This window comes from Enhydra lutris, unplaced genomic scaffold, assembly GCF_002288905.1.
Source record: "Enhydra lutris kenyoni isolate GAN:26980312 unplaced genomic scaffold, ASM228890v2 scaffoldscaffold52, whole genome shotgun sequence".
Classification (NCBI taxonomy): domain Eukaryota; kingdom Metazoa; phylum Chordata; class Mammalia; order Carnivora; family Mustelidae; genus Enhydra; species Enhydra lutris.
The window spans coordinates 8,280,166-8,294,016 of record NW_019154136.1 but is presented as its reverse complement, the minus strand read 5'-3'; the positions used below and the strand labels follow the sequence as shown (position 1 = coordinate 8,294,016).

Here is a 13,851-nt window from a genome sequence, read left to right as displayed (position 1 = left end):
TTCCATGACTCCCACTATCTGCTAAATTGAGAGGGAAACCAGGACAGAGTCCGCACTTTCCACCCCCACCACCCAAAGATCACAATCCAGAAATACAAGGAACACTTTCATGTGTTACAAGAATGTAAAGGTAAAGGCTTATCATTTCTAAAAATAAAGGTTTCCTATGTATAATAATAAAAGCCACCGTTTTTTGAAAATGAGCTCCATGCCTGTGCCCCGCGCCTGCACCCTGTCTTACGACCACTCCTGGCCACGCACGGGATTTCAGCATGGAACGCGGAGGTTTCAGAAGAAACCTTCCGCAAATTCCACCCTGACACCCCCAACACACCTGTGCTGAGTCTTGTGTCTACCACCCCCTCGGCAGACACGCACACCTGGGCATATGACACAGTTTTCTTGTTCAGCACTCAACTTCTTCCCATACATTTAACACTTTGACTGCTGTCCCAGGCACCAGAAGGTGCGGCTTCCATTCCTGAAGGGAGGCATTTACTGCGTGCGCTGGGTTCTGGAGCACTGGAAGCATAACAAGTTTTGAGTGTAAGAAAGCCCCCTTAGGAGCGTGACAAATCCCAACAGCTTTAGTTTCTGACGTGTGTTGTCAGAAGGACTGGAACATTCTATGACCGGGGCATCCAAAGTTGTAAGGAGCCTTGTTGTTCCTTCAGTTACTTGAAGTGCCCTTAATTAACCAGGATTTTGCATAAGCAAACCTCCCTTGTTGTTCCAAGGGTGTTCATGGGTGTTCAAGCCCAGACGGCTGGCCAAGAACATTGTGTTAGACACAGGCTCAGATTCATTTCCTGCTGGGGGGAGTATGACTTCCTCCTCCACTCTGTCCTGGGACACAGAGCAGACTTAGGAGGGGTGCACCTGGATTCCAGATCTTCTTCTGGAAGAAGCCGTTAAACATGCAATCTTGGGCAGATAACACCATTTCCCCCTTGTATGTCAGTCCTATTGCCCCTTAAGTTTACCCAGTAAAACTCAGGCTTAACTTCTTATCAGAATCGATGTGAAAATCCAATATAAGAAGCTTGGAAAACATTTTAAAAAGCAAAAAAAAAAACAAAAAAAAATTTTGAAAAGCAAAAAAAAAACCAAACCAAAACAAACAAACAAACAAAAAACCACACACAAAGAAATCGGGAATCCTATCTGTGGTCCAGTGCAAACCTTCCTCTTCCTGTGCGAACACTGACAAGAACTGGATCTGTTGGAATCCAGGCTGGTCTGGGAACAGCTTTCCTCTAAGCCGTGGACACAGGTCTCGTCAGTGGATCCCTGACCGGGGCGGGGGGGGGTCTCAGCTTCTCCGTGACCCTAGCGCACACTTCACATTGCCGACGTGCTCCCACTGGGGGGGGGGGACATTGTGAAATCAGAAACGTCATTCCTAAAGATGAGAGATGGTGTGTCCTTCAGCAAGGCAGTGCCTCAAACTACTAGGTATCACGTTCCCTTAAAACTCAGACAACAGCAATTTTAAGACAAAATCTGATTTTATACCATTAAGAAAGGAAAAGAGTAGTTTCCTTGATAACTTAGATGACTGCAGTTGTAAGAAGGGAACATTTAAATGCAAAGAAATGTGCATTTTATGATCAGGAAGAAAAATGGTTGACGATGCTTTTTAAATCTTTTAAAAAATAGTGAGACGGAGATAACATTTAATGACTAAACTGAAACAGTAAAGCATGACCCACCCTCCTCCAAAACCCGACATGGGGAAAATTCTCCCATGTGATCCAAAGAAGGCATCCTGCACAATTCCGGCTCTGACACAGTCAACTCTTTCATCTAAGGGATAACATCCTTAACTGTGGCAGCAGCTTGAACTATAGAAAGGATCAGACGCGAAGTTAAGGAGACAGTGTGTGTGGCAGCCACAGACCCACTCTAGGTGACTGATCGTGACGACACCCCCAAAGACCTCTCCTACGGAGGAAAACTGATTTCGTGACTAAAATAGCAAGAACAATGGAGCTTTGTTTAGAAACGGGTGCTGGGTGTACAGGTCAGGAAGCAACAACGTTCTGAAGGGTCCGGCAGGGTCAGGGCAGGATTAGGACCGCTTCTTCGCGTAGGGCAAGAGGTCGAAAACTCCGCAGGCGCCGCGGTAAGCAGCCTCAGCCTCGTGCACCTCCGGACCCGTCACAGGTCCTCAGCTCTGCTGCCGTATGGCCCCGACGCGGCCTGCGACAGAAGCCCCGCGAGCCGGTGAGGCCGAGGTCCTATACACCTTCACCTGTAAGAACGGGAGGCAAACCGTGCCTTCAAAGACAAATAAAGCTCAGAGTGTCTTGCAAATCAACACACTGGCTCCAACCCGGAGAGGGAGCCGTTCCACCCGGAGAGGAATGAAATGTAGAGTCCTCCTGGGTGTAAATGTTTACGAAGGGAAAGAGTGGCAGGTTCATGAAAACAGGGATCTTGTAGGCACGCGGAGCAGTGACAGGGGAAGTGAGAGGAAGATGGGACTGTCTTAGGGCTGCCTCAGGGAATGATCAGACTCCAAACGCTGAAACGGGGATCGGTCCTGCAGGATTCGGTCTCCGTCAACGTGGGATGCAGACGTGAACGCAACACGGAAGGAAACAAGACGCGGAGATGAAGACGGCCGAGAGGAACTGACGGGAAACAGGAGCTCGAGTGGTGGGACCAGCGGGCTGAGGTCTGTGAACCGGCCTCGACTTGTCCCGGCTCTCCGGGTCCACCTCACCTCTCCTGCCGGAGCAGGAGTCACCATTGGTCCATGCGTCCCATTTCTATCAACTGCATTGGGTTCCGCAGCCCTCACGGCTGTTTCAGAGAGAAGAGCTGTCACGGAAGTGCGCTGTCACATTTGTCACTGCTAGCAAGAGAGGTTTCGGATGACCTTCAGTGGCACCCGCCTTTAGATGTCACGTCATCCACCCAGCATTACGGATCTTAAGGGATCATGTGTTTATGAAGCCAACACTTTGGTCCACCTTGCTCCTCCAGATCCTACGACAGCTTATTTTAATTCACACGGATGGACGGTTTGCGTAGAGCACAGAATGCAAGATAGGAGGACCAGGAGGGCAAGTTACAGAACATGTAACACCTGCACCCGATACACCGGTTTTGCTCTATTTCTGATGACTCTGGCTCTGGTCAATGCCTCAAGGGGCACGAACCACCACTTTTTATTTGCTCTTTGTAGCAGACACAGCTCAGAGCGAGCGCCACTGAGTTACAACCGCCCCTGATGTCTTCACCTCCCTTGGCGTGTGTCTGTGTGTGTGTGTGTGTGTGTTGGTGGCCGTAGTGACTTGCTTCTAACCAGCAGAATATGGCAAAGGGGAAGAGGTGTCCCTCCGGAGACTGTTGTATTATGGAAAGCTTGGTCTCAGCAGACCGCGGGCCGAGAGGTCTCGCTGGCCTTGAAAAAGTAACTAGCCATGTTGAGCCCAGCCTGGCGGGGAGGGTATGTGGTGAGGAACTGCAGGCAACCTTCAGAGGTGAGAGTGGCCTCCAGCCAACAGCCACCGAGGGAATGGGACTTCACTCGCACAACCGTAAGGGATGCGTTCTGCCGATGACCACCATGAGCCTGGAGGCCGACCGTGAGCAGAAGCAGCTGAGCCTGCAGATGAGAAAGCAAGCCCGGCAGACACCCTGATGACGGCATCGTGGGACCTTGACACAAAGAACACCTTTAAGTCGTGTCCAAACTCCCAATGCACAGAAACTGTGAGATAGGAAACATCTTGTCCACGGAATGGGAGAAGATATCCGCAAATGACAGTACAAAGGGCTGACATCAAGATCTATAAAGAACTCCTCAAACTCAACATTCAAAAAAACAGATAATCACATCAAAAAGTGGGCAGAAGACATGAACAGACACTTCTCCAATGAAGACACACACATGGCTGTCAGGCACACGAAAAAATGTTCATCATCACCAGCCATCAGGGAGATTCAAATCACAACCATAGTGAGATCCCACCTCACACCAGTCAGAATGGCCAAAATTAGCAAGACAGGAAACAACTGTGCTGGCGAGGATGTGGGGAAAGGGGAACCCTCTTACACTGTTGGTGGGAACACAAGCTGGTGCAGCCACTGTGGAAAACAGCATGGAGGTTCCTCAAAAAATTAAAAATAGAGCTTCCCTATAACCCTGCAATTGCACTCCTGGGTATTTACCCCAAAGATACAGATGTAGTGAACAGAAGGGCCATCTGTACCCCAATGTTCATAGCAGCAATGGCCACGGTCGCCAAACTGTGGAAAGAACCAAGATGCCCTTCAACGGACGAATGGATGAGGAAGATGTGGTCCATATACACGATGGAGTATGATGCCTCCATCAGAAAGGATGAATCCCCAACTTTTGTAGCAACATGGATGGGACTGGGGGAGATTATGCTGAGTGAAGTAAGTCAAGCAGAGAGAGCCAATTATCATATGGTTTCGCCTAATTGTGAAGCATAAGGAATAACACGGAGGACATGGGAAGGAAAGGAAAAGTGAATTGGGGGAAATTGGAGGAGGAGACGAAGCCTGAGAGACTGTGGACTCTGAGGAACAAACTGAGGGTTTTGGAGGGGACGGGGATGGGGGGATGGGAGAGCCTGGTGCTGGGTATTGAGGAGGGCACGGATTGCATGGAACACTGGATGTGGTGCATAGACAGTGAATCTTGGAACACTGCAACAGACACTGATGATGTATTTTATGGCAACTAACAATACAATAAGAAAGAAAGAAAGAAAGAAAGAAAGAAAGAAAGAAAGAAAGAAAGAGAAAGAAAGGAAGGAAGGGGGAGGGAGGGAGGGAGGGAGGGAAGGAAGAGGGAAGAAGGAAGGAAGGAAGGAACGTGTGTTGTTTTAAGCCCCAAACCTTGGGGTCATTTATTAGGCAGCAAGAGATAACTAATATAAAGACACATGAAATTGAAGGCGGGGTCAGCATATGTTTTCTGGAAAAGTCTGGACGGAATCCCTGAAGAAGCCAAAGTGTTCTGGGGAGAATGGATGGATGATACGTCAGCTCCCTTGAGGGAAGACAAAAACCATGACCAAGGCCCGTGTCCCAGCTCCACCACCCAGAAGGGCTGGATACAAAGGCACGGGAAGGTTCTTCCTCTATGGGAGTTCACACCCAACCATGAGCCTAACGGTGAGTGTCCTTGCAGAGCAATTGGGGTAAATAACTAGGACTTTGGCCAGTCCTCAGTATCACCCGAGGCACCCAGTTTTCGCCACTACGAAATGCTCCAACGACCTAGCAGCCGTAGCCCTCAGGTCCGACGCGCTCCCAGCAACACCGACTCATCACGGAAGCGCGCGCAAACCACCACCTGCTGGCGCCCGCCGGCACGTGCTGAGCAGAACTTGCAGAGCCGAGTAGAAGTGAGACTAGGACAATCCCGCACCGAACCTGCGCGTGCTGAGAAGCACCCCCACCCCGCCCCCCGCCCCCCGCACTCCGCTCCTCTGCAACCCTGCGGAACACTTCACTTCGAGAACCCAGGCACGCCATGACCCCCGCCCGCTGTCGGAGGGAAGTCGAGTCACAGCGCGCTGGGACGCAGGGAAGGGGTGCGGCCGGCGCTGCAGCTTCAGGCTGGGTCCGTCTGCCTAGGCTGGGGCCGGTGGACCAGACAGGCTCCCCCCGCCCGGGCCTCCGCGCGTCCCCACAGCACTGTCGCCCACGCGCCATGCGCTTTGCTCTTCTCCCCGCGTGTAGGGACAGTGAGCAGTGTCCGGCCCGCGGGTACCTGCGTCCTACACACGGATGCCGCTCCTGTCACCGCGGTCTGCATTCGGACGCTCGGACTGGACCCTGTGCGCCCTCCCGATTGAAACACAGGCCACGGGGCCCCAGGAGCTCCTCGTGCAGAGGAGGGGCGGGCTCCCGCGGGCTGTGTGCGGGGGGGCTTGGCAGGGCTCCCTCCGGCCTCCCCGTCCCTTCAGAGGCGTCCCAGCCCAGCACTCCGGGCCGTGCCACAGGCCTTCCCGTCCGCTCTCCCAACCCTGGACATAGCTGCCCTGGTGGCTGGAGGGGACTCTCCCACCGCTGCTCCCCACCGCCTGAAGGAGACAGTCCCGCTCTCCCTCCTCTGCCCTGCCGGGGGCGGCGGCGGACCAACCCACGTCCTCCTGGCTGCGTCGGAGCCGGACCCCGACTTGCCCTGGGGGAGACGGTCCCGCAGCGGGTCCCGCCCTCCGCAGCAGCACGGGGGTCCAGGCGGCCGGGGTGCGGGGCAATCACACCCTCTATTCTGGGCCTGCAAACGCCCCCCACCCCCCCCGGGTAGAGCCTCCCGCCCAGCATATGGGGCTACGGGGGGGACAGTGAGCGGAAAAGGCCGAGAACCCGAGCAGCACGAGCGCATCAACAGCACGCTGACAGGGACTCGGACGACAGCCGGGACGGAGAGAAGGGGGACAGCAGCAGTTTCTACCTCTAAGACGGTCCCTGTCTCTATGCTTCTGTCCTAAAGTTGCTCCCAGTGACAGAAGCGCTGGGAGGCGCGGCTTTAAGGCATCTCAACAGTGTTTCTCCTCTTCCCATGAGTGGCGTCTCAAGACCCGCACAGCCACCCCCTCTGCAGTCAACGGAGGTCTGCCCGCGGGGGAAGGCGGCGGCCCTCGGTGCCACTGGCCCGGGCGGTGGGCTGTTGGGTGGCCAGGGAACCTCGGGCTACGCGGGGGGGTCCCCTTACCTCACAGAAGCTCTGGCACTGCTGCTTCCTCGGGTCCCACGACTCCCGGCACGGCTCCAGGCACTGGGGGAAAAGCAGAAGGACAGAAAGCGCGGGTGAGACACAGCCCAGGGAGAAGCACCTGCTCCCCTGCCCCTGCCCCACTTGCTTCTGCTTCGGGTTTGGGCACGGTCGCTGCTTGGGGCATCCCCGACGCGGGGCAGGACGGGCGCCTGAGCGAGAGCGTCAGGACACAGCAGAAGCCGTCTGTGTCCACACGATTGCAAGAGCCTGGAGGGGACGCAGGACACGGTGTTCACCCTCGGACACGCACCATCGGGCAAAACCGCCCGGATGAGAGTCTCTGTATTTGGTAAGAAATGTTTTCTAGGGGCGCCCGGCTGCTGGGTGGGTGGAGCACAGCTCTCGATCTCGGGGCTGGGAGTTCGAGCGCCATGTGGGGGTGCAGAGAGGACTTCAAAATAAAATCTTAAAAAAAATGTTTTCTAAATGTGGTCGTCACAGATGAATTTTGTTTTTTCAGAAACTTTAACATGGACGTGCTTTACAATTGGCAACGTAGGAGTGTTCTCTATAAAGTCCGCAGGGAATTGGGTGAAGTTGCTTCGTATTAAGTATCTATATATAACATGACAGTTAACTTACCTTTAGCTCAGTGGGTCTGACCGCATTAATACACACCCAGTTTAATTACTCTATTATAATACATTGAATGCATTGTAACGTAAAAATTTACCAAATAAATATTAGAATATATTAAATCTACCGAAATATACAGAATAAACTCTCTGACATGAGTTTCAGAACAGAGAATAAAGTCTGAATATGTGTTTAAAATGTTATTACCGTATACAGTAACAAATCAAAGTCAATAACTAGGCTCCATTATTCATTAGCAATCATAATAATAAATAGTTAATAATAATGTATAGTATATATAATAGTATGTTATCTATATTAAATGTATATGCATTATATATATAATAAAGAATATTGTTGAAAAAAGTATAGATACACGTATATATACTTTTCTGCTATATATAGTAGGATCTATAGTACTAGTATGTGTACCTGTTTATATAATTTATTACTATGTATAGTACTTGTATAATGTATAAAATATAATGATTACATACCATATCTATACTATATACATACTGTATACGTTACATATGCTGTACTACCACACCATGGAACTCTGTATATACACATATATATGTACACCACAGCATTACATATTCTGCATATACTATATATACTACATAAAATACAGTAAGCTTATATAATATATAGTACCATATATACTATATACAATATATAGTAATAAATAAGAGATCACAGCCAGTCCTCATGGTTGAAATTAAAATGTTACACTAATATGAATAGAGAGTTGATTCTCAATTTTATGTTTTAATGAGTAAAAATGAATATTCCCATATAGTTAAATGTCAGTTCTCTAAACACTGGCTTACTGCTGGCTCCCATCAGGTCATTATTATTTGATCTATATGATTTTTATTTCATTCTTAATAAATTTTCCAATTAGGATCAACGTTCTCATTTAAATTCCAGATAAGTATACCCTAGAATTCGGGATCTATATATATGTATTTTTTTTTCATTATTTTTTTACTCCACTTGGTAGCCAACTCCCCCTGTGTTTTAAAATATAGTTTAAAGTCTAAGGCGCTCTACTGTCCACGCGTCAGCTGCCTGTCGCAGCAACACTGCTCACAGTGCGATCGATGACCGACAGTATGAACCTCACCCAGCAGGTGATCAGAAATGCAAGCTCATGGCCTGCCCCCAGATCTAGAGTCAGAATCTCTGGGATCGGGACCCAGGAGTCTCTGTTAGCAAGTTCTCCAAGAAACTCTGATGCTTACTAAACTTTGAAAAGAACCGTCTGATTGCAGTAAACATTTCCCAATATGTACGTGTATCAACGTACAACTTAAGTAAAACAAGGTTGCGAATTGTATCTCAGTAAAGCTGGGGAGCAGGAAGAACTGCTACAGGATTTGATGGGGGTGGGGGGGAGTCCATAGGGTCACCTGGCTGGCTCAGCTCCTTGAGCGACTGTCGATTTCAGGTCAGATCATGATCCCAGGTTGTGAGGTCAAGTCGGGCTCCACACTGAATATGGAGCCTGCTTAAGACCCTCTCTCTCCCTCTCTAAAACAAACAAAAAGAGTCAATATTGTTCCTTTGTTTTTTTTTCTCACTAAGTAAGATCCAATCTATTTCTTGTAAGAATATTTTACATTTTATATTCTTTAATGTTGCATATGAACAATTCATTTTTTAGTTATTTTAATTTTTTAAAAAGTTGAGCTTTTCCATGATACTTTTCCAAGAGCTACACAAACTTGTCCCAAGCTTCCCGGTGTCCACCTCTACCAAGCATATTAAAACAAATGCATAGTTTTTTGCAATATAACAATTGTAAAAGAAGACCATTTTTCTAACAGCAATGAAGTCACTTTGAAAACTTATCTTCCGGTGTCCCTGGATGGCTCAGTCAGTTAAGCATCTGCTTTTGGCTCAGGTCATGGTTTCGGGGTCCTGGTATGGAGCTCTGCAGAGGCTCCTTGCTCAGCGGGGAGACTGCTTCTCCCTCTTCCTATGCCCCTCCCACCTGTTCGTATATGCACATAGGCACGCGTGTGTGAGTGCTCTGTATCTCAAATAAATAGAATCTTTAAAAAAAAAAAATTGTCTCCCTTACATATTTTATGAGTTCCTTCAAGAGTTAGTTTTGTTTCCTAAAGGTCGAAAGGTATGTCTGATTCCTTATCCTCAGACTTTTTCTGTTTGTTTTAAGACGTTGGCTCTGAGCCAAAAAAGTCTAATGGTCACTTAATAAGTCTATCTAGACCAAATTCCTTCTCGAGACCGTTTGAAGTGAATTACTGGCACTCCTCAGAATACTTGGAGATTTTGTTCGTTTGGAGACACGTCCTACGATGCGGGAGGACCCCCTCCATAACACCTGGGGATTTTTCATGGACACAAGCTCAGCTACTGACACATTAAGTCCTTATCATTTTATTCAGGAATCATCCAACAAGCATTCATTCCATATGAAACCGCTCAGTGCGATGCGGTCGAAGGTGTCTCAGCATAGTTCACGTTGCTTTGGATCGTCGCTGAGAATGTAGATCGTGACACAGGCGAACTGCACACGTGCACAGCGGCCTTGTCACAACCCTAGACATGGGGGCATTAAAGAGCGTCGGTCCTGGGAGAGCTCCACAATTCCACGTGAGCCTACTCCTGCCAGGCTGGGGAACACATACTTTATATAAAACAAACACCACTTACAAAAAGAGGCATACTTGTGAGAAGCTAATGGGAGCAATGCTTGACACACTTGTCTTCTTGCTAACCTAGCACCGGTCTCTGCCTAGTGCAACATCAGGAGATGCCGTTTACTTAAAGTTCCACTTCACCGGCTCACCTGCCGCCTTTCCAATAACCAGTCATCATCCGTGTCTAAAGACACAGCACAAAACGTTATTAATGACGGCCAACGTTTTCTTTTAATAATCCCTCTGTAAAAACTATCTGACAAGAAAAGCCTGGATATGGACATACGAGTAAATCTTTGCAGGATCCATTTGCCAAAGCTCTATTTCTTCATAGTGCTCTGAGCCAGGTGAAATGTTGCACTAAAAGATGGGCGGGGGTGGGGGGGCAGGTAAAAAAAGCCCAACCATTTCTCTCATCCTTCAAGCAAAAAGAAAGAGCATCTTGTTTTTCCAGATTAAAAAAGGGGGGGGGGGCGGATTTTGTCAAAAGAGGGCAGACTCAAATCTCATTTCCATAAGAAAAATACTACATGGAGACAACTGTTTTGGAATTTACGACATATCACAACTGTAAGTGCCCTGATCAAATTAAAAAAAAAAATAGAGAGAGAGAGAGAGAAAGAGAGAGAGGGAGAGAGAAACCCACCAAAAAGTAACTGAATTTACTATTTTGGAATGAGGCATGTGTGGGTGAGCAGGCCAACAACAGGCCGGATTCTCAGGAACACCCCATGGGCTGTGGCCACACAGCCAGTGCAGGATGGAGGCACACCACGCCTGGGTGTGAACCCCATCTCTGCCATGCGTCTAACCCACGACTGTGAGAAAATCACGTAATTACTCAGCCTCCATTTGCTAACTCAAATATGAGAAAACAATAGTTCATATTAACCCGTGAAAAGTTTTATTTTTCAAAGAGTACCAGAACTTGTATGGATTTATAGAGCACTCTGAAAATTATTTATTCACTGGAGCCCCATAACACCAGATCGACAGAGGTATGTCAAGTTGGCTACCATCATTCTCACATTTTAGAGGGAGAAAACGGCAGTGTACAGAGGTTGACTAAACAAAGCAAGGGACTATGGTCGAGACTTCAGGAACTGGAAGTTGGACCCACGCTCTGGCACACACAAAAGAATGTTCTTCCCCATACAGAACGTTGCTCTGTTTATGCCACGTGCTGCAAAGGCTTAATGCGGTGGTGATACATGTGAAAGGCATTTGGAAACTGAAAAGTACTTTGCTAATCTGTGTGATTTCTGAACCGCTGTGATCTCAGAAAGGATTCAGCTCCAAAATGCCCTAGGTAGGTGTTACAGATTCCAAGGTACTTATGAAATCATAACCAAGAGGACTATTTCATATCACAGACAAAGGGATGCAACCCTTCAGAGCCGAACTACTGACAAAGAGTGAAATTGTGGATATCGCTTTGGTGAACCACCGTCTGGACAAATGAGCACAAGCGTCCATATCTTACACTGAACCACACACTTCCATAAAAGGAAAGTATACTGCCTTATATTGCATTACCAGCAAAGGAAATTCTATTACCTAAAGACCAATTACAATAAATTCTGAAGCATAAAATTCCCTAAAAAATTCAAATTTTCACACACGTCCAATAATCAGGAAACAGAACCCATAATTACGTTACATTAAATAAATAGAAACCATTAAAGCAAAGCACCCAGCATTCTGCACATTCCAACCTGTTCAAATTAACAACTGATAAATCAACAAATAAAGATTAGTAGTTCTCACGTGCAACGTATTTATCTAGTCTCCAAGGTGGTGGGAACAGGCAGTCATTCTGCCTTAAAACAACCTATAATGTGCACGGGAGGAAGCACGGGTGTAAGTGCAAGGTGGTGAAGCGTCAGACAACCGAGAGAAGAAGAAGATACCACAAGAGCCTGCAGGAATGATGCACGTTTCCATACGGGACACCGGGAAAAGCCTGCACAGAACTGAGAACTCGTGAGCTAACTTAGAAGAAGGGGGACTGGACCAGATTGGGCCGATCCGGGACCTGGATGAGGTATGTGGGGGGATATGGTGCAGGACAGCTGAGACAGCAGACGCAGGGGGCCACAGGCTACAAACACAGCCCTCGGGATTCAGGGACGAGCCACTGATGATCCTAGAACAGCTTGAGTGTTGCTGCAATATAATGATTTGTAAAAACTACATATATTTGGTGCTTTAGATAACCAAAATATATTTCTCAAATACATTTAATAATCTTCACATCCACTGCTCCTGAAAATGTTTCAGAGCCGTGAAGGTGACATGGGTGTCTTGCTACCAAGAAATGTGACTTTAGGGCTCGCCCCTACCCTCACCAACGGGCACAGGCTGGTGGACAGGAGGACTAATCATATGAACTCGCAATCCCACCCCCTGACTTCTGGGGACGGATGACGGGCTGGAGACTGAATCAGCTAATACTCAGTCAATCCTAGCGAGGTTGTACAGTTTTCATAAAAACGCAGCAGCACCAGAGCACTGGGCTGACTCAGTTGGAAGTACCCGCAATTCCCGATCTTGGGATCTTCAAGTTCAAGCCCCATGTGGGGTGTAGAGATGACTTTATTAATATATGTACATTACTATATATATATATACTATACACACACACTTGTACAGATTATGTTGTAATATATAAGTACACTATGCATACACACAGTACTTTATATTCATACATTATATACATAGTGTATATATAGTGTTCTGGTATATTAATAAAGCAATCTATGTTGTTATATACACTATACATATGTGAAGTATATAACTTAACACAGATTGCTTTATACATATATGAAAGTATCCTGTAAAGAAAAACCCACAAGGGGACTGGTCTTCTTATCCTTTCCAGACATTTTTCACGCTTGGGCAACCAGAACACTTCCATGTGCCACAGAGCTGGGCCCCAAGCTCCAAGAGGACAGAAGCTCCTTTGTTGGGGATCCTGCCTTCCGTATCTCTTCACCGGCCTGCTGATTCGTGTTCTGTGTTGTATCTTTTAATACACTGATTAATGCTGAGTGTTTCCCTGAGTTCTGCGAGCTGCTCTAGAAAATTAATCGAATCCTAGGAGGGAGTCATGGGGACTTCCAGCCTGGTCTGTATGTGACATTGGCCCATGAAGTTGGGGTCCAGGGAACAGTCTTACAGGTCCTATGGGATCTGATGCTATCTCCCCGTAAAAGGTGTCAGAATTGAACTGAATTCTCAAACATGCTGCTGGTGTCTGGGAATTGCTTGGTGGACTGGGGTTGGGGTGGGAATCCTCCCACATTGGAATTGCGTCCAGGAGCCCTAAAGAGTTGGAGTAGGAATCGGATGACAGAGGTGCCGTATTGCGGCAAAAAACACCAGAAGTTTTAACAATGTCTTCCAAAGCTTCTGGCCACCATTTATAGTGTCAATATGCCATCTGGATGGCAGTGGACGCTGGATAAAAGGAAAGGGCACATGAGCCTAGGAAAGGCAATGTGGGGCTACAAGCTCATGGACACAGCTCCTGGTTTGCTATAAAGGACTGGAAGGAGGGGAAAATGAGAAAAAGAAAGCACACCAAAATTTCTAACCTCGATCGGACAGGAACCCATGGGGTCCCTAAGACGGAGGGTTGGGAGAAACAAACATTGGGAAGGCTGTACAACGGAGACTCTAACGTGACGAGTTCGAGGCATCCGGTGGTCGTACATGAAGGCAGGCCCAAGAAGCTACTAGAAAGGCGGACATGGAGAAAGTTGCAGAAACGAGGAGCCTTTATAACCTCTGCTCTTCCTCTCCACGTCATTCATTCATTCGTTCCTTTTATAC

The 13,851-nt window shown here is 47.8% G+C and overlaps 1 protein-coding gene across 1 annotated transcript in view; it reads right to left on the bottom strand.

The window, feature by feature from the left end:
- The window catches only part of LOC111157196 (anosmin 1), a 171,190-nt gene that overhangs the window by 65,686 nt on the left and 91,653 nt on the right, over nucleotides 1-13,851 (bottom strand). The window contains exon 3 of the mRNA XM_022518486.1: nucleotides 6,707-6,769. Within this exon, the coding sequence (XP_022374194.1) occupies nucleotides 6,707-6,769 (63 nt within the window). The remainder of the gene's footprint in view (nucleotides 1-6,706; nucleotides 6,770-13,851) is intronic.